General features: G+C 40.5%; 2 protein-coding genes across 2 annotated transcripts; one reads left to right on the top strand and one right to left on the bottom strand.

Annotated features, from left to right (window-relative positions):
* The first annotated feature begins 188 nt into the window (after positions 1–188).
* On the top strand, positions 189–13,649 carry LOC103355515 (uncharacterized protein F13E9.13, mitochondrial). The gene is made up of 6 exons (XM_008279347.1): positions 189–676; positions 4,813–4,895; positions 4,985–5,165; positions 5,495–5,645; positions 8,110–8,237; positions 13,085–13,649. The coding sequence occupies exons 1-6, from the start codon at positions 604–606 to the stop codon at positions 13,273–13,275; spliced, it is 807 nt and encodes a 268-aa protein (XP_008277569.1). The 5' UTR covers positions 189–603; the 3' UTR covers positions 13,276–13,649.
* On the bottom strand, positions 13,563–19,940 carry LOC103355516 (tumor protein p53-inducible nuclear protein 2). Its single transcript, XM_008279348.1, has 4 exons — positions 19,864–19,940; positions 17,391–17,534; positions 17,115–17,280; positions 13,563–14,513 (listed from the first exon to the last, which is right to left on the bottom strand). Exons 2-4 carry the CDS (start codon positions 17,515–17,517, stop codon positions 14,285–14,287), a joined length of 522 nt encoding a protein of 173 aa, XP_008277570.1. The 5' UTR covers positions 17,518–17,534; positions 19,864–19,940; the 3' UTR covers positions 13,563–14,284.
* Between the last annotated feature and the right edge of the window lie 525 nt (positions 19,941–20,465).

The raw sequence follows: 20,465 nt of genomic DNA, 5'->3' as shown, positions 1-20,465 counted from the left end.
GTGCACAGAACGCATATATTCACTGCAGTTAGTCGAAATAGTGGTTAAAAAATAGGAAAATAAAGTTTAGCCGGCAGACAGGAGGTGTGGCTGCGGCGGTGACAGCTGCGGGGGCGGAGCTTCCAACCGGGAAGAGTCCGGGCACCGCGTGGCCTGTGTGTCAGATGTAAACAAAGCCGCGGCGCTGCAGAAAAAAGCCTGAAATAAAACGCACCACGGCCGAAATACTGTGGGATCGTTGAGTATTTTCGCTCTAGGAACGCCACACATGCTTGACGCTCGCTGTCATAGTGGGCGCGTATGTTTTTTTAGCAACAAAAAGACCGAGCTAGCCCGCGGATGCTCCAGCCGCGGCGCGCATTTCACTCCGGGTTGCCAAACCTGCTTCTATCCCGCTGTCTACAACCACGCAACTCTTTTTTTGTTGCGCTGTTGAATGCGTTATTTATTGCAAATGCGGGGATATCACTTTAGAAAGCAACTGTCCGGCTGATTTTTGTTTGTTATTTCATGTTTTGTTTGTTTAAAATACTGACCTTTGACCAGTCACGTGATCCCCACGCTCAGCAGCTTGCTCTCTGCTCGCTTCACTAAAGCACCACAATGAAGTTTTTGGATCTTTTTGGGCGTCTGAAATCTGTCGTTATTGGAATGATTCATGTCAAAGCGTTACCAGGTAGAGTGTGATTTTACTGTTTTCTTTCTCGACTGATCAAATGTGGACCAAAAGTGCACAAATATTGGCAAATTATCCAATATGCAACAGATGAGAGTACAACCCTGTGCAAAATCATTCAAGTCATTCCTAATTGTAGCACCCTACAGTAATCTGATTACTTTTAAAGTGAGCAGCAGGGTATTAAGTCTTATGTCAAATAAAAAACTAACCCTTTACCTTTACTTTATTAAAAAATACAGTATGAACTCAATGCAACAAAAGTCAGTACACGTTTCATTACTGAGATTTACCTCCTTTATTTCATTAACTACTGCATACCTTTATTTTTAATGACAGGCTCAATCCTTCCTACAATATAGGATAGAAAATTCCTGGAGAGATGTTCTGCCATTTTTTTTCAGCTGCTCTTTGTTGGAAGGGTTGTGTTGCTTTATCTTTCTTGTTAAAATATCCAAAAGGTGTTCTGTTGGAATCAAGTCAGGTGACATACTTGTCCAGGGCATAGTTTTTACTTTGTTCCTCTGTAGAAACTCTTATGTAGTATTGACAGTGTGCTTTGGATCATTATCACGCTGGAATTTTCCTCTTCTGCCAAGTTTCTGCAGACTTGGAGTCATCTTGTCAGACAGTGTGTTTATATGTGTACACACAAGCATTCATGTTGTCATATTTAACTGTGCCCAACACTCATGCACTCATGCAGCCTCCTATCATCACACTCCCACCTCTGTGCTTCACTGTCAGGACTACGCATTCACTGTGGTAACTCTGGTCAGGTCTACACCAAACATGCTAGACCCAATCTGAGTCTTACAAATTAATCTTTGTCCTATTTAAGCAAAGAATTTCTTACAGTGTTTATTAGGTTTCTTGTCATTTCCTTTAGCAAAGTTTCACCTTGCAGTTTTGTGTCAAAGAGCAAGCAAGGGTTTTTGTTCTTGGATGCTGTACATAGAAGCTGATATTACACAATGTTCCACACTGTCTGAGCTGTCACAATAACTCTGACTTCCACTGATAATTCCTGTGCCAAGTCTAAGGCACTTGCCTCTGTGTTTGTCAGAGCTAGCTTGTCAAAGCCGCAGACTTTCTGTGGCATCATTTTAGGAGGATGACCACTTCTGCTCTGATTAGTGGTACTATGGCTCGATCCAGCAAATTTGATTACTGCTGGAGCTGTGTTTCCACTGATTTTCAATTGGTTGCTAATCTTCCTGTATGGGGCTGCAAGGCGGTTCGGTGGTTAGCACCGTTGCCTCGCAGCAAGAAGGTCGCCAGTTCGTGTCCCGGTGAGGACACCCAGGACTTTCTGCGTGGAGTTTGCATGTTCTCCCCGTGTAGTGTGGGTTCTCTCCGGGTTCTCCGGCTTCCTCCCACAGTCCAAAAACATGTTGAGGTTAATTGGTGATTCTAAATTGTGCTTAGGTATGAATGTGAATGTGCTTGGTTGTCTGTCTCTATAAGTGTAGCCCTGTGATAGACTGGTGACCTGTCCAGGGTGTCCCCTGCCTTCTCCCTAAGTCAGCTTGGATAGGCTCCAGCCCCCTGGGACCCTAGTGAGGATTAAGCATTGTAAAGATAATGGGTGGATCTTCCTGTATCCTTTTGTATCTTTGGAATGTCTCACAATCAGATTTTTCAGTTCCTGTGGTAAATCTTTTCTATATGAAGCCATAGGTAGACCCGGTCCATAGTTTCAAAACTAAGAGAGTACTGGTGTTCACAGGCCATTTGAGTACCATGTTCATGCTGTCAGGCTTATTGCCCATTAAGTAATGTGTACCATTTTGCTGCTGGTCTAGGTACAGACAATTTTAACTACTTTACTGTTGGGTCATTTTATGTCTAAGAATGCATCATATTTAAATAAACTGACAATGTGTTATGCGAAAACATTCAAGTTCTAAAATACCTGACTAGTTATTTGCTTAGGATTTATTGTTATAGTTGTCTAATTAACATTGTCGAATAAACAATTTAATGTTTTTTTCTGAACTTTAGTGGAGTAGAGGTATTAAGAGGAACAATATTAATAACAATAACTTTGTTTGTACAGCACCTTTAAGAACAACAATTCACAAAGTGCTTTGATAGGCAGAACATAAAATACAGGTAAAATATTAGGCAGGACAGGGCAAACACAGGTAAAAACAAAATAATAAATAAAAAGTGCATGCAAACACATAAATACACACTGTAAAAAATGTAAATGTACAGAATGGATAGCTAGTTAAAACTGGTTTAAAGGACGACATCACACAAGGGGGTTAAGAGAGAAGCTGAAGAGAAAATCAAAGATAAAATAGATTAGGATCAGGAGGTTAGAAAGAGGAACTCCAAGCAGTAAAAAAATTAAAATGGATAGAAGGGCAGAGGGTGATAAAAGAGAAATAAAAGAGAACTTTACTTGAAGGCGAGTCTATAAAAGCGGATTTTAAGAAGTGATTTAAAAGAAGTTACTGATTCAGCGAGCCTTATCTCCTCAGGCAGGTCTTTCCAAAGCCAAAGGGCCCAGACAGAGAAGGCCCAGTCACCCTTGGATTTAAGCCTTGACTTTGCGACGATGAGGAGGGACCCACCCTAGGATCTAAGGCTGCGCGCAGGGATGTACGGAGTGAGCATGTCTAGAATATAGCCAGGGTCAAGGCCTTGGCGAGCTTTAAAAGTGATCAGTAATATCTTGAAAACAATTCTAAAATGGACAGGGAGCCAGTGAAGAGAAGGCAGAATAGGGGAGATGTGATGCAATCTGTTAAAACCAGTAAGAAGCCTAGCTGCTGCGTTCTGGACAAGTTGGAGGTGGAAGAGGGATTTCTGTGGAATGCCAGATATAAGGGAGTTACAGTCATCAAGATGGAAAAAATGAGGACATGGATGATTTTTTTCAGGATCTGACTGAGGGAAGATTGATTTGATTTTAGAAATGGTTCTTATCTGGAGGAAGCAGGACTGGATGACTTTGTTGATGTGGTGAAACTCAGGTCAGAGTCAAATAGGATGCCTAGATTTCTGGCGACAGGCTTTATGTTTGTGGATAGTGGACAGAGGATGTTGGCGGTGAGGCTGTTGTGGAGATTTAGAGGGTTGAAAAGTATGATTTCAGATTTGGAGTTGTTTAATTGTAAGAAGTGTTGTGCCATCCAACAGTTTATATTGTTTAAACAGTTAAAAACAGCAGCTAGGTTTTCAGCAGGTCTCAGCGGGAGGTATATCTGTGTGTCGTCCGCATGGCAGTAAAAAGAAATGTTGTGATGCGTGATCATTTGATCGAGCGGGAGTATATAAATAGAGAATAAACTTGGACCTAAAATTGAACCTTGCGGAACACCACAAGTAATAGGAGCTGAGGAGGAGAAGTGATTACCTATGGTGACCGAAAGGGCAGTATCTCTGACACCAACGCAGTATCTAAGATGGTCGGTTAAAATGGTCGACTGTGTCAAAGGCGGCACTTAGGTCTAAAAGAATTAAAATTGTACTCTCTCCTCTGTCAGCAGCTAGAAGTAGGTCATTTGTAGCCTTGAAGAGGCAGTTTCTGTGCTATAAAGAGCTCTAAAACCTGATTGAAATTTTTCAAAGCTGTCATTATAACACATAAATGTTGGAAGCTGGGTAGAGACCCCTTTTTCTAAGACTTTCAATAAAAACGGAAGTTTGTAAATTGGTCTAAAATTGTTAAGAACAGAAGGGTCAAGGTTGGGTTTGTTTAGAAGGGGTTGGACCAAAGCATGTTTAAAAGCAGAGGGGAAGTGACCAGTTAAAAGGGAACTATTAATAAGCAACAAAATGCTGGGCCCAACAGTGTCTATAACCTCTTTAAGAAATGTTGTGGGGATTCTGTCGAGACTGCACGAGGTTGGTTTCATCTCATTTATTATGTCGATTATGTGGCATAAAGAAACCATTCTGAAATTGCTAAAATACTGAAAAATGCGCAAGTAGAAGATAAAAGAACATCGGGTGGGGTGATCAATTGCCTGATGTCTTTAACTTTGTCAGGGAAAAACTGTAAAAATGTTTCATAAGAATGAAACAGAAATATTCCTATCAAGTGTTTTAAATGTGTACTGAGTGAAGTCTATGAGTAAATGTACTCTTATCTCATACTGTACGTTACCACGCATCTATCTCAGGTACCCCCCTGGGTTGTTTGAACATGTCCCAAATTACTGAAGACGCATGCCGGGAGGCAGAAATCTACCGTGATGCAGGGGTTGTAAGTTATTGCACATTATTTGAATTCCTTACTTATCTAAAGTTCTTCTAGACAAGCCAATAATCATTACTTGTGAACTCCTCTTTCAGGATGGCGTGATCGTTGAAAACATGCATGATATCCCCTACTCATTCAACGTGGGTCCTGAGGTGTGTGCCTGTATGACGGCAGTCTGCACTGCTGTGAGAAGAGTCTGTCCATTCCTGCCACTTGGAGTGCAAATACTATCTTCTGCTAACCAGCAGGCACTGGCTGTAGCTCTGGCTTCAGGTTCAATCAATCATACATGAAATGGTTCCTCATTTACATATGAAACAGTATCTGTATCCAAAGTTTCTAATGCAGAACAGAACAGAGGTTTTTATTCATGCTATTATGACCGAAGTTTAAACTGATTTCCAATGAAACACCACAGCAGCTGATTTCACTGTATAGTCACCATTTCTAAGGTAAGTTGTGTTTATCAGAGAAGTCAGCTGATGTGTGTTTGGTCTTCAGTCAGGACAGCTACTTGTGTGTCAGCTGAAACATATCTCTACTTGATTTTGTGGTTACCGGTTAGTCAGCTATAATATTGTAATGCAACTGTATGGTAACAGGTCTGGACTTCATCAGGGCTGAGGGTTTTGTCTTTTCTCACGTGGCGGATGAGGGTCTCCTCAATGCCTGCGCCGGGGACTTACTACGATATCGCAAGCAGATTGGAGCTGACCATGTGCAGATCTTCACCGACATCAAAAAGAAGCACAGGTGAGGTCACCATCTGTACAATTTGATTAGTGAGGTCAACCGATAAGCTGCTGATATGCAAAAAAAACCTGAAAGCTTATTTTAAGCTTATTTTAAGCTTTCTGTCTCTGAATACAGCTGTGAAGGTTCACTAGAACCACATTTTCTCTAATAATGCTGACATTTACCAATGGCAGGACTCACTACTCACTAATTTAAATAACAATGAGGCCTATGAGAACAGAACATTTCAGAATCTCTTGTTTGTCCAGCCTGTTTCTCCAAGACATAATGAGTGCATTTAACATCACTATGAGATTTTCATCATTTTCTCACACTTCTTACATTTGACTCCTGAGAGATAGCCTTCCTCTTTTCTCAGCATGATCCCATTTTAGGTTCTTAAAATGCTCTCTTTTCTTTCTCACTGCACTGGTCTTTATTGTCTGAAATTATCAGCTCTTGATTAAATCCAAAAGAAAACTTGAGTGTCTTGTTTATGAGCCTGCACGAAATCAAAAATGTGTCTCAGTGGTCAAGTTCAAATCTTAACTCTGTGTATTTTAACACTTGTTTCACTTCTAGGATCTACATACAATTTCTAGTTTGTCATTGATTTGGCACAACTCTAACTAATAAAGGAAGGAATCTCTCTCTCTCTCTCTCTCTCCCTCTCTCTTTCTGTGTGTGTGTGTGTGTGTGTGTCTGCCCTTTGCATATTTCACCAGCAGTAAATCCAATCTACTCTAAACATGGCAGGTGGGTTGTTGGAGATCCAAGGCATGCATCGTTGAGTTTGAATCCATTGGTAGATGCCACTGACTGTGGTGTCTACATTTGCTAAAGTAAAATTTTCCTCTGACAGTTGGAACTTCACTAGTTTTGTTAATTTTCTTTGTGACGTGATGATTTCTATGCAGCTGTGGTGATGTTCTTAATGTGAGGCTGTCTAGCGACAGTAAATGTGGAGGAGAAACAGAGAAAAAGAACGGAATGCATTAATTTGCCAATAGGAAGATGAGAATAAGAAAAGACTGTTGTTAAGGGACGAATTTTGCTCTGGGAAACTCCTTGAAAGACAAACTTCCAACTTAAGATGAAAGATTAATTTACATTATAGCATTGGCTAACATTCTATCTGTGATACGATTAAATCTTGTTTACCATTTTAGACTTAAAAAATATTGTATTTAAAGCTAAAGTACAGGACTATTACATATAAACGAGCATCTGTTGTATCCATCCATCCATCCATTATCTATACAACACTTAATCCTCACTAGGGTCGCGGGGGGCTGGAGTCTATCCCAGCTGACTTAGGGTGAAGGCAGGGGACACCCTGGACAGGTCACCAGTCTATCACAGGGCTACACTTAGAGACAGACAACCAAGTACACTCACACTCACACCTACGGACAATTTAGAATCACCAATTAACCTCAGCATGTTTTTGGACTGTGTGGGAGGAAGCCGGAGAACCCGGAGAGAACCCACGCTGCACGGGGAGAACATGCAAACTCCACGCAGAAAGATCCTGGGTTTCCTCACTGGGACATGAACCGGCGACCTTCTTGCTGCGAGGCAACAATGCAAACCACCGAGCCACCTTGCAGCCCCATCTGTTACATTCAAAGCAAAAACAAATATCTGTATTTTGCACTATCCTGGAGTTTAAAATCCAGTGTCTGTGGTGAGATTCCCATGCTGTCACACTGATACAGACGTGTTAATCAGCAATAACTGTTTGGCAGAACCAAAAATTGAAGCCACTGCAGCGACGAAGGCGTAAATAGGCTACAGCAACTAGGAGTATAGAGGCCCTAAACCTAGGAAGTGTCCAGGAAAAGTTTCTGATGCTCCCAATGAAAACAAAATTCACTGTTCAGGGGAAGGTTTACAGTGTTAAAAGAAATAAATACAAAAAGCATAAAGGGCAAGGTATATGTAATAACACATCCACAGTGTTTGTGGAATGGGAAGACAGAAGTTTCACACTGACTGTTTAAGTACCCTCAACAGCCCTGGTTTGATTCCAGTCGGGGTGTGACTCGTAACACTGAAAACGACTGTGTTCTATTCAGTTGGCAAGTTTATGACGTATGAAACAAAGATCATTAAGATTTCTCATACACTGTGCTGTCAGAGAGAGATGCTTGATAACAGCATTTTAATGTTTGACAAGCTCAGAACAGCATAGCCTCAGTACTGATTGTTAGACAAAGGTTACTAACTCACTTGTGTCATCAGGGAATGTTCCCAAAGAGCTAGCACTCACAGTGTACTCAAACATTTTATTGTGATTAAAATGTGTAATGAGAGTCTGAGGAATTGACACCCTTCTGGTGTTTCTTCATCCTATTTTTACGGCAATTTTTTATTGATAGTTAAATTTGTATTATATCACAGGTTAGTCAGAACTGTATCCACAACTGATTTTACTGTTTTAACATGCCTTTGTGTGCATACTGTATGTGGGTGTTCCCAGCTCCCATGCCCTCACATCAGACATGACCATTGAAGAGACGGCCCGTGCAGCCCAGTTCTTCCTCTCGGACGGACTCATCATCACAGGAACAGCCACTGGAGTGCAGGCTGACCCACACGAGCTCAGAGGTACTGTGACAAAAACACCACGCTTCATGCAGCCAGGAGTCATATTGTTTGGCAATGAATGTTTGCTTTGGCCATGCACAACTTCACACTTTTGAAAATAGATTTACAAAGTCATTCATTTTTCGTTCGGCCTTTCTTCTTTTGTCCAGCAGAGGACACCCTTACTGTTTTGATATCCAGTAATGGAGCAGTATTCAGTGTCCTCTAGTGGCCTGGACAGTGTCAGCCAATATGGCAGTGAGAGTGAATATCTAACACTGACTTTTTCTCTCTCTGTCATATACACCATATACAGTAAAGTGTCAATGAGCACTGATTGGTCTAAACTCTGTACTCCTTTAGGTGAGAATGTATTGCCTTCTAACAGAGAAATCAGTGAACCTGACAGATTACTTGCTGACTTACTAGTTATGACCAGCTCCCCTATAAACACAGTGTACATTTTACTCACTCTCTATCCCCTTAGAAGTGGACAAATGCACTCCTTCTCTTGGGAGTTGTGGAGGACAGTTATTCCCAGTATTCTAGTTGACGCAAATGCAGATACAATAGAATTAACATTTGTGAAGGTGCCACTTATTTACAGCCTTAATTATGACTGGATGTGAGGTTAATCTAGAAACAAGCAGAACTACACTGCATGCACAATAATTGTTGAAATCCTTGTGCAGTGACACAGCACACGTTAACACTCCTTATATAGAGTTATACACTCACACACACACACACACACACATTGTACATCCATACTCTGCTTTTCAAAAAAATAAAAATTAAATACAATCAACCATTGCCAATGTCAGCACTAAAATTCAAAGCACACATCCTTTAATCATGCATAAAGGTTGACAGCAAGTTTGTAACTCTAAGTGTATAGAATTAGGTGTGCAACAAAAATTATATGGAAATTTAATAAATACGCAACAGAACATACTGTGATTGCTATCAGCCCACTCTAAGTCGCAAAAAAATCAGAGATTTAAGATCAAAAGTCTTAGTAAGGAGCAGGTGGATAATTTACAGCAATAAACAGGATAGATTTTGTGTTTTCCTGTTTGGGTGTGAGAGACTGAGAGTAAGACCATGGACAAAATTGTTGGTACCCTTCCATTAAGGAAAGAAAAACCAGTAAAAGTCACCAAAATAAGCTGATACTGACAAAAGTAAGAATACATTTTTATTTTATTTTATTTTTTTTAATTAACAAGTGAAAATTGATTTGACATTGCTTTTGAATTTTGGCTCAACAATCATTTTCATCAGCTCATTTTTCTAAAATTTGTATTTATTATTACTCTTGTCAGTGTCAAGTTATTTCAGTGATCGTTGTGGGTTTTTCTTTCTTTCATGCAACTTTTCAAGCAAAAGTTAATGCAACTGACCATATTCAAAGTTGTCTTCCAGTGTTTGAAGTGTTTGCTGCGATGAGTGAGTCCACAGTTTCAGTCTGCTGCTGATTAGTTGCCAGTAATGTTCATATCGTCTGATCTTATTCTACTTCTGTGGTTTTGACAAATCTAAAGGTTATAGAGTTTTTATGGGGAAAGTTGTGACTGGACTGCACAGATCTTCCTGAATAAACTCTCTGATCCTTGATCAATAAGTATACTATCTTCTCTTTCTGTCCAGCAGCAGCAGGAGTAAAACCAGACTTACCTCCACTCTGACCTTTCTTAGTATCCCCAGGTTGTGGCCAGACGATTCATATTTACATTACATTATAGCTCAAATATCTGAAATAGAAAAAATATATATGTATATATTAACAATGAAAAAAATGAATGTTGCTATGCAGTGTGAATGGTGTCGCTTGTGTTATGCAAATGGAAGAGAATTATCACCCATGCTTGAAGTTCATCTCAACCCTACAGAGCTTTTTAGCCTCTTTCAGATCATTTTGCCTGTTTTGGTTTTATGTCTCATAACTTTTTGGTGCAGTCGGACTGTCCTCATCAACTCAGTCTCACACACATAAACAAACACACACACACACACACACAATATTGGTCATACACACGAGATTTCACAGAACATCAAGTGATGTATAATACATAATAATGTATTTACAAACTGAAGACCAAATCAGAACCAATAGGAGCTTATCAACCAATCCCTGTAACTAAGGGCCTGCTTGGTTCAACTCAGAAAACTTTGTCCCTATGTGATAAAATTATAACTACTACTTTACACACTGTAAGATTAAAAAATAAACATCCTGCTGTTGTCTGATGCTGCAATAATTTAAGAAACTGAAAAAATAATTAGAATATAAACTCCAGCTCCTGTTAAGGTTTTGTGAAAACCCAGATAACATTCATTACTGATGAGTCACCTGTTATGTCTTCATCACAGTTAAGTTGTACTGATATGGTCATTTCAGTTTGTAATAGATTTGAAATTGAATGGGAAAGATGGTTTGTGATTTTGGCAGCAAGCTGTGTCGTTGGTGCTCTCTGTGATATTTCTGGACAAACATTGGTGCTGACATGTGGAAAACCCCTTTCCCCAGTTGCCTCACACAACTCAAAGTTTGTTGTAATCTGTATTCCTATCCATTATTGCATCTGTTCAGACTTGTGCTGTGTCGAAAGTGATAAGAAACTGTTACAAGGTCCATCCTAGTATGATTTCCGTTGGAACTTTTCCTGAAAAGTGTGGTGACACGAAGCCAACTAGTTCAGATGCTGTTGGATTAGCAGGAAGGAGTTCATGTCTGAATGGGACCAACTTGTCTAATAAGTGCATGCATGTTAATGCTTAAATACTTTGACTAATTTTAAAAAAGGAAATGCATGAATTTTACTTACTCCATCATTGGCCAAGAAGGTTTGTGTCTGCTGAGGATTATTGGGGTCAGATCTGCACTATGTCCCTCTCGTAGCAACACCAGTGCTGCTATTTTAAGCAGAGTCTCCAACTTGACATACAATACTGTAGACACTCAGCTGGAAACGAAACAGTCACATCGTCCAGGTTTTATATATGTGAGTGTGATGATACACAAGAACAAATATACACACACTTGTGACTGTGTTCCTCACAGTCATGTGCACAAAACATGCTGGCACTGGTCAGACAGAACGATACTAGAACTCACATGCCAGTGTGGAGGTCGGCCTTTACTCTGTCCAAAGTTCACTGGGTGTATGTATCAAAGCCTCACATGTCTTAGCCTCTCAGCATTAAAGAGGGACATCCATTAATAGTAGGATTCATGAACAGGCCTTGCAATGGTATATCTGTAACATCAGTTGGAGGTTAGCACATTTTTGTGTGTGGATTTTCAGAACAGGAGATTTTAAGATGCAATCATTTACAGTTAAGCCCAACATTATTCATAGTTATGCCAGAGTTTGATTTAAATTGATTTGGTTTACGTTGGCTGGAAATGGGGCTGTAAGGTGGCTCGGTGGTTAGCACTGTTGCCTCGCAGCTAGAAGGTCGCCGGTTCGCGTCCCATTGAGGACATTGAGTTTGCATGTTCTCCCCGTGCAGCGTGGGTTCTCTCCGGGTTCTCCAGCTTCCTCCCACACAGTCCAAAAACATGTTGAGGTTCACTGGTAATTATACATTTTCTGTAGGTGTGCTTGGTTGTCTGTCTCTAAGTGTAGCCCTGTGATAGACTGGTGAACCCTAGTGAGGATTAAGCGGTGTATAGATAATGGATAGATGGATGTCTGGAAATGATGCAAGAAAGTAACAAATGACTGTAAGATATTATGTTAGATATGTTAATGATCAAGTTTGGCTACATACAAATATGGATACTACACTAATGCGGTTCATCTTTAGTTTACGTCAATATTGAAAGAACTGTGTAGAAGACGTAACCTGTCTCTCTGCTGCACACATGAAGGCTCAGTGTGAATTGTTATTTTCTTCCTTTACTTCTACTAAACACGTAGACATTGGCTGTTTTGGAACAGGTTTGTACGTTTTCAGAGCCCTACACCACAATGAATGAGCCTTGCCTTTGTTTACGCCAAACAGAAGCTACACTTCAGAGTATGCTACGCTCCCTCTTGTGGCATAAAGGGGTAATGGCTGTTTTCTGCACATGCACTATAGCTGAGTGGAGGAAACTGGAGCAGTAATTATTTTGGGAACATGAAAAAATACTTACTATAATTTAACTCCTGTCCATCTAATAAAACAACAGCAACCAACAGACCAATGAAAATTAAAGAAATAATAATAATAATATTTTTTTCTGGAGGCTGCAAGGTGGATCAGTGGTTAGCATCGTTGTCTCGCAGCTAGAAGGTCGTTGGTTTGCGTCCTAGTGAGGACACCGAGATCTTTCTGCGTGAAGTTTGGATGTTCTCCCCATGCAATTTGGGTTCTCTCTGGGTTTTCCGGCTTTCTCCCACAGTCCAAAAACATGTTAAGGTTAGTTGGTGATTCTAAATTGTCAGTAGGTTTGAATGTGAGTGTGCTTGGTTGTCTGTCTCTAAGTGTGGTCCTGTGATAGACTGGGGACCTGTCCAGGGCGTCCCCTGCCTTCACCCTAAGTCAGCTGGGATAGGCTCGAGCCCCCCGTCACCCTGGCGGGTATTAAGTGGTGTACAGATAATGGATGGATGGAATTTTTTCTGGCTTTGCTGATACCACTGTTTCAGTTGCATATTTAAAGATTAAAATGGAAATAGATTTCTGTTTTTTTGTTTTTTTTTTAAAGTCACATATTGCAAACATTACACTGTATATTTGTCCTTTATGTTTTTCTAGATATTCAAATTCATATTTATTATTTAAAGAAGTCTTATTTATTAAGCCTTAAACTGAGTACTTTTAAATGCTCTGCTTGTCCCTTTTGTGCTGCTTATTTATTTATTTTGCTTTTGCAGAAGTGACCCAGTCTGTGAAAATCCCAGTGCTTATTGGTTCAGGAGTGACCTATGACAACATTGAACTCTACCTCGACGCAAATGGAATGATCATCGGTTCTCATTTTAAGTATGGCGGCCACTGGGCCAATGAAGTTGACCCAGACCAAGTGAAGAGGTTCATGGAAAAGATACGTGACCTTCGAAAATGAAAGTGAAGCTTTTCTGTCACCCCTCTGAGGCCTTAAACGTGTTTGACCATCTACTTTTTGTTCTGCCACATTAAAGACACGAAGCCACCAGCTTAAGAAAACAAGTTTTATTTGTATTTTTTGTACATTTTATAAATACACACAAATAGAAAAAACATATTTATATTCCAAACAGTTTGAGTAACATGAAAAATTGAGAACCTGATAAAAAGTACAAAAGTAATTATTCCATAAGTTGTGGAACAAAAGCGACATTTATCTGAGCAAATTCACTGAGTTTTTGTTTGTTTTTTTTTTTGGTTGTCACACAACATGAATACTGTACAGTTCAACATGTCATGAAATTAACTCTGAATACATTTGGCAGAAAAACAGAGAAAGCTAAGCCACACGCTAAATACAATCAAGGAACAGCCAATCACAATGTGCCATAATCCACTTACATCATTATTTAGAGCAAATTTTCTCCAGGTTTGTGTTTTTCACATTTGGAGCAGTATTACACGCGGATAGCAACAGCACCGTTACAGTAACGTTCACACACCTTCACCTTCCTGTGAGCCCTGCCGCTACTCAAATCAGTCTACTCAAGCCAAACAACTAATTTCTCGCTTAATAGTTTACATTATCAACATGTATTTGAAAAGTAACCTTTTCTTAGAAATGCTTTTCAACTTAGGGCACCAGCTGGGTTTTTTCATGGTCAGGCGTTTGAGGTTTATTGTTCTCAGTGGTTTCAGACGTGAGGGTTGCAGTGCAGGTTGCCAATATTAAAGTCTAAATTAAAGAAAAAACAAAAAACTTTTGTGTCTGTGGTTCATTTGGCTCATGTTTGATCATTTCACTGGACAGCAAATTACAAATCTCACATGCTTTGCCTTGGTGGTTGTGCACAATTTGAGTGTGAGGTGAAGCAATGACCTGAGTAATTCAGGGCCAAGGCACTGTGCTGTGATGGAGGCAACTTCACACACACACACCCTCTCAAAAGAACTGTCATCGCTCCTCCTCAGTAGTTGTACAGGCGCTGGGCGGGCTGCTTGAAGTGGCCGTAGCGTCTCTCTCCCAGGGAGAATCGCGTCTTGGCCAGGTTCTGCCTGTGGAGAGCGCTGCGGCTCAGCTTCTTCCGCTCAGTCTGGGTCCTGGCCCTCTGGACAGCCAGCAGCTGGACGGTGCACGGCAGAGGGATCCCCCAGGCAGCAAGGCGCCAGGATATGTGTCGTCTCACTGCCACTGGCCTGGACAGACACAATGTGTTGCAGTACATGTTAGTGAACTCTTTGATATTATGCAGTAACACAAAATGAGAGATAAAGGGTTACTGTGCAGCAGTTCTGTGCCAATGTTGTGGCTTATCTGTTCTTGTGAAAGCCAAGTTAGGATTTTGATTTAGAAATGTGAGGACTCTCCTGCAAAGATCTGGATGGTCAACATTTCATTTTAGGATAAATCTCATGTTACATTTATGTCAGCATGAGGATGAAAATAGTCTTGATCTTTGTGTTTCCCCCTTTCAGCCATCTGCAAAGTGGCCTATGTGGGGTAAAGCTGTTTTTGAAGCGTGATGTTTCATTCTTGACCTTATATAGTGCCACATTTGGAAGGAAGTGCTCATTTGGTCCCAATGAGAGGAAAGAAGATTAATGAAGCGGTCGTGTCTGTTTATCAAATATGAAGCTAATGTCAGCTGACAGCTGCAGCTTAGGGCTGGAGAAAAGGGAAACGACTAGCCTGGCTTTGCTCAAAGATTAGAAAAAAAAAATACCTACCAGCACCACTGAAGCTGACTAATTAATTACATTGTGTTTAATCCATTGATTAACCAAATAGCAAAAACAAGAAGTTGTTTGACTTATATGTCAGACGAGTTCCTGATGGAGTGCTTCAGTCGAGCAAACAACCACCCAGTAAAACCACAACTAACCAAAACACTGCTGATGGAACCTGACAAAAGTGTATGGGAATGATTTCCACATGACTCACTACAGAGAGTAAGAAAGAACAATAAAGCAGAGTCTGAAAAGAGTCGTCTGCCAAAGAAATACAAAGCAGGATGTGATTTTATTTTTTATAGATTTTTTTTCAGGCTTTTTGCCAGTACTATGGAGGACAGCTGACGAGACACACAAAAAAATGAGAGAGAGAATTACATTCATCCAAAGATTCTGACAAACTCAGGCCGCTGCAGTAAGGACTCAGCTTTAGTAGTACATTGTGTATTTGCTCTGTCAGGTGAGCTACCTTCATGAAAACATTAAATTTGGAATCAAGATCTGCACTAATGGTGAATGGCCCCCACTTATATAGCACCCTTTACCTTAGCTATGTTCTAGGAAGTGCTTTACAATGTGTTTCTACAACTTGAATTTCAGTGTCTTTCCTAAGGACACATGGAGGGGCTAAAGACTGAACCGCAAACCTTGTGATTAGCAGATAACTTGCTCTACCACCTGTAGTCTAGGCTGCGCCATAAGGCACAAAAACATTGTATGAGCAGTAGCAGCAGGATGCCAGGGCTTTGGCTGAGTGACACAGTTGTAGTGGAGTAGAGCAAACTCGCAGGAGAGAAGGAAACTCATCCAGAAAGAAATCAGACAGATGGCAGAGTAGGGGAGACAAACCCAAGAAAGCAGGGTGAGAAAACAAGGCAAGCAGACACACTGGGAGGGTGACAGAAAGGTTCTGTAGGCTTAGATGCACACTACGGAGGCCACCAGATTTTAGTTTATCCTAATCTATGACCTACACCCAAGTCTAACAAAAGCTTGTCCTGTGAGAATTAAAACAAGACTCACACCTCACAGAACAACGAGCCCCTCTGGAACACATCATCGTATAAGAAAGCACTCAGAGTGAAGGTAGACATGGAGGGACAGGAAAGTCCTGACAGTATCGGCATCACCATTGGAGGATGCAGTTAAAAACAATTGAATGAAACAAAAGGGACTGGCATTCTTTGCATCCAGGGACAGACTGGTTGGCACCCATGATAGTGGCTTGCTTGGAGCAGTAACAAACAGGGAGCTGAGAGGAAATCTTAGAAGATTATTTATCTTGCCCCACATAATTCACTAGCTTTGTCCAAAAGCACAGGGAACATCCTCGTACTCGAGCTGATGGACATGTGGAAAGAGAGGAAGGAGAAATCCTTCAAGCAAAAGTTCTCTTATTTACAGGCACTGGTCCAGGCAGCGGAAAAAACTGACAACAGATAGAAAGTTAGGTGACAAACAATGGAAGCTGAACCCTCCAAATGTTGACGATACAAATCATGTGTTGAATAGTCATCAAGTCATCTTGGATGTTGTCTTTGGAAAAACTGTACTACATCACTGTACACTGAGCGGCAAGTTTAGGCTCAATACTGCAAGACCACAAAAGCTATAATCAATGAAAAGGTGTGAAATGGGGACAGCAAAAGACAGAGTGACTGCTTTTTTACTTGCTGTTCAGACAATGTGTGTGCTAGAAACCATTATGGCGACCTCTTATCATCAAAAAAGCTTCTCTCTTTGTTTTTGAAAGCTGCATGCTACCTGTTTACCTGCATAGGACCAAGGATGGGAATAAATGCAAACATGCATGAACAAGCATTCACTTTACTTTTCTCATGCATGGGAAGCGTGCAGTGCAGACGGTCTTGTGGTTAGAAATTTTGGGCTGACTGCGGGAATCCTCATAGAGGACACAATGAGCGAACTGAATATTAATGTTGTTATTAATATGCTGCATGGTTTGACAGGAGGCAGGAAGACCCTGGCAATGGAACTGGAAGTTGTGGGACCTGATCAGTGCTAATTCATGTTAGGCTCAAAATCAAACGTGAGACAAAAAGTCACCTCGAGGTATCTTCGTCATCTGCATCAGAGACCGGCTCCTCCTCCTCCTCCTCCTCCTCCTCAGCTCCGCTCATCCTGCTTCTCATCTGGTAGACAGACATGCTGGGATGTTCAATCAGCAGGTTCTCAAGAGGATCCACATCAGGGGCAGATCCAGGTTCGTCCTCTGCATGAGTTCAGATTGATCAGTTTTCATCCCATTATAACCAAAAACAATTTAAATGATTTAGGTGTAAACATCATGTAGCAGTACCTCTAGCAGGGATTGTCTCTCACCTGTGAGATTAACAATGACCCATCCCCCCTCCTCAGTCTCCATTAGTTTATCATAAGTATTGTCTGCAGCATCAAAGTCCTCGCCAGCGTTCCCAAGCAGATGAGAGAGGATCTTTCCAATCATCATTAGGCCTCTGTTGCAGTCTGCAAATCAACAACAGCAGGAAGGTGAATTACAAATAATATCAAAGAAGCAGTCACGAACCCAGATTTCCTCCGTGCTTGTACAACTAGCAAATTAACAGTGTAAACAGTTCCCTCGTGAGGCTGTCACAGTTCACGCCCCAAAGACCTGTCTCTCATAATGTCTGCTCTGTATCAACAACTGCTTCCATTACGCCAGTTCAGAAACCTGAGCAGCCTGTTGCGTTGCTGCGACATGGGGTCATGGAGTCACTATGTAACAGCTGAGGGAACACAACAAAACAAGAGACTGAAATTACTCTGATCACAAAGATACTATATTATGTGTGACGTTGGTCTAGATTCCTTCCATGAGGATAAGACGTCAATTTTATGAGTTACTTCTGACTGCAATTGATTACGTTAACCTGCCTTTTACACCGACCAGATTCCTGATTTGCCTTCATATTCTAGCATTGGGTTCCCAAGCCGTTCTTGTGCAAAGATATTTTAATCTCTTAATATTATTTGTAAGTATTGTAAAGCATAATTTCTACTTCTGAATGACAATAAAATAAATGGATTCTAATGTCATAATAAGTTAAAGAAGTGTTTTTTTTAAGAGATTTACCTCACCTTGTTATCCAGCACAGCATTTGAGGATTTAATGAACAGTGTGCAACAGAAGTGAGTACAACCCTGTGCAATATCACTTCAATGTGAAAGGATTTAAAATCATATCATCTTGTTGTAGTTGTTTACATAGACATTATACTAGAAAACCAATGCAACAAATGTCAAGATGCAAATTTTTCTACTGTTATTTTTTCCAATGCTTTGTATGTCCACCTTTATTTTTGGCAACATACTCAATCTTTCTCAGCATGGAAGACACCAGTGTTGCACAAATGTCTGGTATGTCCTGCCGTTCCTCAGACGTGTTTTTTCTGGGTGTTTTTCTGCTGGAGGGGTTGTGGTGTTTTACTTTTGTCTTTGAGATGTTACACAGGTGTTCTATTGGATTCAATAGAATATTGGCTGGGCTATTCCTCTTCTGCCAAGCGCCTTTAGACTTGGAGTCATCATCTCAGTATGTTGGTATATCCACACATAGTCGTGACACCATCTATAAATATCATCTCATGCAGTCCCCTATCATCACACTCCCACCTCCATGCTGCACTGTCAGGACTATGCATTCACTGTGGTAGTCTTGGCCATGAATGAATTTACCTTGGTCTCATTTGGCCAAAGAATGTTTTCTCAATATTCATTAAGCTTCTTTTCATATTTTTCAGCAAATTTCAATCTTGCAAGGTCATGCCAAAGAGAAGGCGAGGCTTATTTTGTTGGATGATGTCCATGCAGGTTGCTGTTATGCAATGCTCTTCACTGTATGAACTGTCACAGAAACTTTGGTTCCCACTGATAACCCCTGTGGCAAGTTTGAAGTATCTGCCTGTCTGTTTTTCAGAAATAGATGGTCCACGTACTGTCTGTGGTGTCATTTTAAGAGGATAACCACTGCAATACTGATTAGTGGTACTATGGCTCCTTCTATACCTCTTGACTACTGTTGCAAATGTGTTTCCGCTGATTGATCACAGGTGTATTAAGTTTCTGTTTTGGGGCTTGTATTTTCAGTATACTCTTCCTAAAGTATTTGTTTTTCATCATCAATAAGAGGAAATACAATGTTAACTTAGAAATAATACAAAAGGGTTACAATTGTGAATAATTTGATATCTAAGTAATATTACACAGGGGTGTACTCACTTTTGTGTACATTGAAGGAACAACTTTTTTTTTTTTTTTTTTAAATCTTCCTAAAACACATTTTAATTGTCAGATTTTATGATTATCCTATCCCAAAACATATTATGGATCTGACATATTATCATATATAACATGTACAAGTGCACTTTGTTGTTGTTGTTGTTGACAGAAATTCCCTCCAGTGTCTGGATTCCTTCCTGCCTGCTAGTCTGTCTGTGGATCTAATTTCACCGAAGCCCTTCCTATAAACACTCACAGATACTGTAGTCTCCTCACCCACACTAATGCACCAACCCTGTGATGACATAACCTCAGAAGGTTTATAATCAACACACAGTTCAAAACAGCTGACTGCAACTAGCTGTACCTCAGAGAAGGCTGAGTTTCTCTAAATTAACAACGTAGTCCTGCTATAAAACAATACCGATGTTTTGTTTTTGTTTTTTTCTAATCAGCAGACAGAGGCTCTGTGCAGCCTGTTGTTTGGTTCTAGGAAGAGAACAAAGACCTGACATCCAAGGCGTATAATGTTAATGGTGCTCAGAGATGCGTTTACATTAGCATTTTCACTTACCCAACCCGATTAAAATGCTGTTTTTCTTGCACAGAAAAGATCCTGTCACCTTGCTGTTCCTCCAAGATTGTTTTGATCTAGAAGTTGTTTATCGGTGCGACAGGGTCCTCCCCGTGTCCTGACACGTCACCAAGCCCCACCCAACGGGGCGGGGCCACGTTACGTCATACGTCAATAAACCACCTTTCTCGTCTGCATTACTGTGCCTGAAATGGAAATGTCATGTTTGTTTTCATATTTATGTATGCTTGGGTGAAGTATTTTAAGACTTTAACACGGAGTGAAATCAGGGCTGTACCTACAAGCCTGGAAAAACTTGTTTCTGTTGCAGAGAAATTGTTTACGTTAATTGCTGTAAAAGTATAAATGTTTTCCCGCAAACAGGTGAACGTTCCTGTTTTCTAAACTGTGTTTACAACTAACTGCGACTTTCTTGTAAAATTCTACAAAAACTTACTGTCATGGCTTCTGTTTGCTGGGATGTTAAATTAAACTTATGAACTCACTTGTCAGGAAGGGGAGAGGCACGAACAGGGAAATTTAATTACATTCTCGCTCTGTCAATATATTCTTTGTCAGATGGTTTAATATCTTCAATGGAG

This window comes from Stegastes partitus, unplaced genomic scaffold (assembly GCF_000690725.1).
Source record: "Stegastes partitus isolate 25-593 unplaced genomic scaffold, Stegastes_partitus-1.0.2 Scaffold156, whole genome shotgun sequence".
NCBI classification, from domain to species: domain Eukaryota; kingdom Metazoa; phylum Chordata; class Actinopteri; family Pomacentridae; genus Stegastes; species Stegastes partitus.
Note: the sequence above shows the minus strand (reverse complement) of the source record. Positions and strands in the feature narration are given on the sequence as shown.

Excerpts from the sequence above, each read along its gene's own strand:
- LOC103355515 (XM_008279347.1), top strand. The coding sequence starts at position 604 with ATGAAGTTTTTGGATCTTTTTGGGCGTCTGAAATCTGTCGTTATTGGA. Across the intron at positions 5,166-5,494 it reads GGCTGTAGCTCTGGCTTCAG|GTCTGGACTTCATCAGGGCT; the intron begins GTTCAATCAATC and ends GTATGGTAACAG. Across the intron at positions 5,646-8,109 it reads GACATCAAAAAGAAGCACAG|CTCCCATGCCCTCACATCAG; the intron begins GTGAGGTCACCA and ends GGGTGTTCCCAG.
- LOC103355516 (XM_008279348.1), bottom strand. The coding sequence starts at position 17,517 with ATGATGATTGGAAAGATCCTCTCTCATCTGCTTGGGAACGCTGGCGAG. Across the intron at positions 17,281-17,390 it reads GGTCATTGTTAATCTCACAG|AGGACGAACCTGGATCTGCC; the intron begins GTGAGAGACAAT and ends GAACTCATGCAG. Across the intron at positions 14,514-17,114 it reads GATGACGAAGATACCTCGAG|GCCAGTGGCAGTGAGACGAC; the intron begins GTGACTTTTTGT and ends GTGTCTGTCCAG.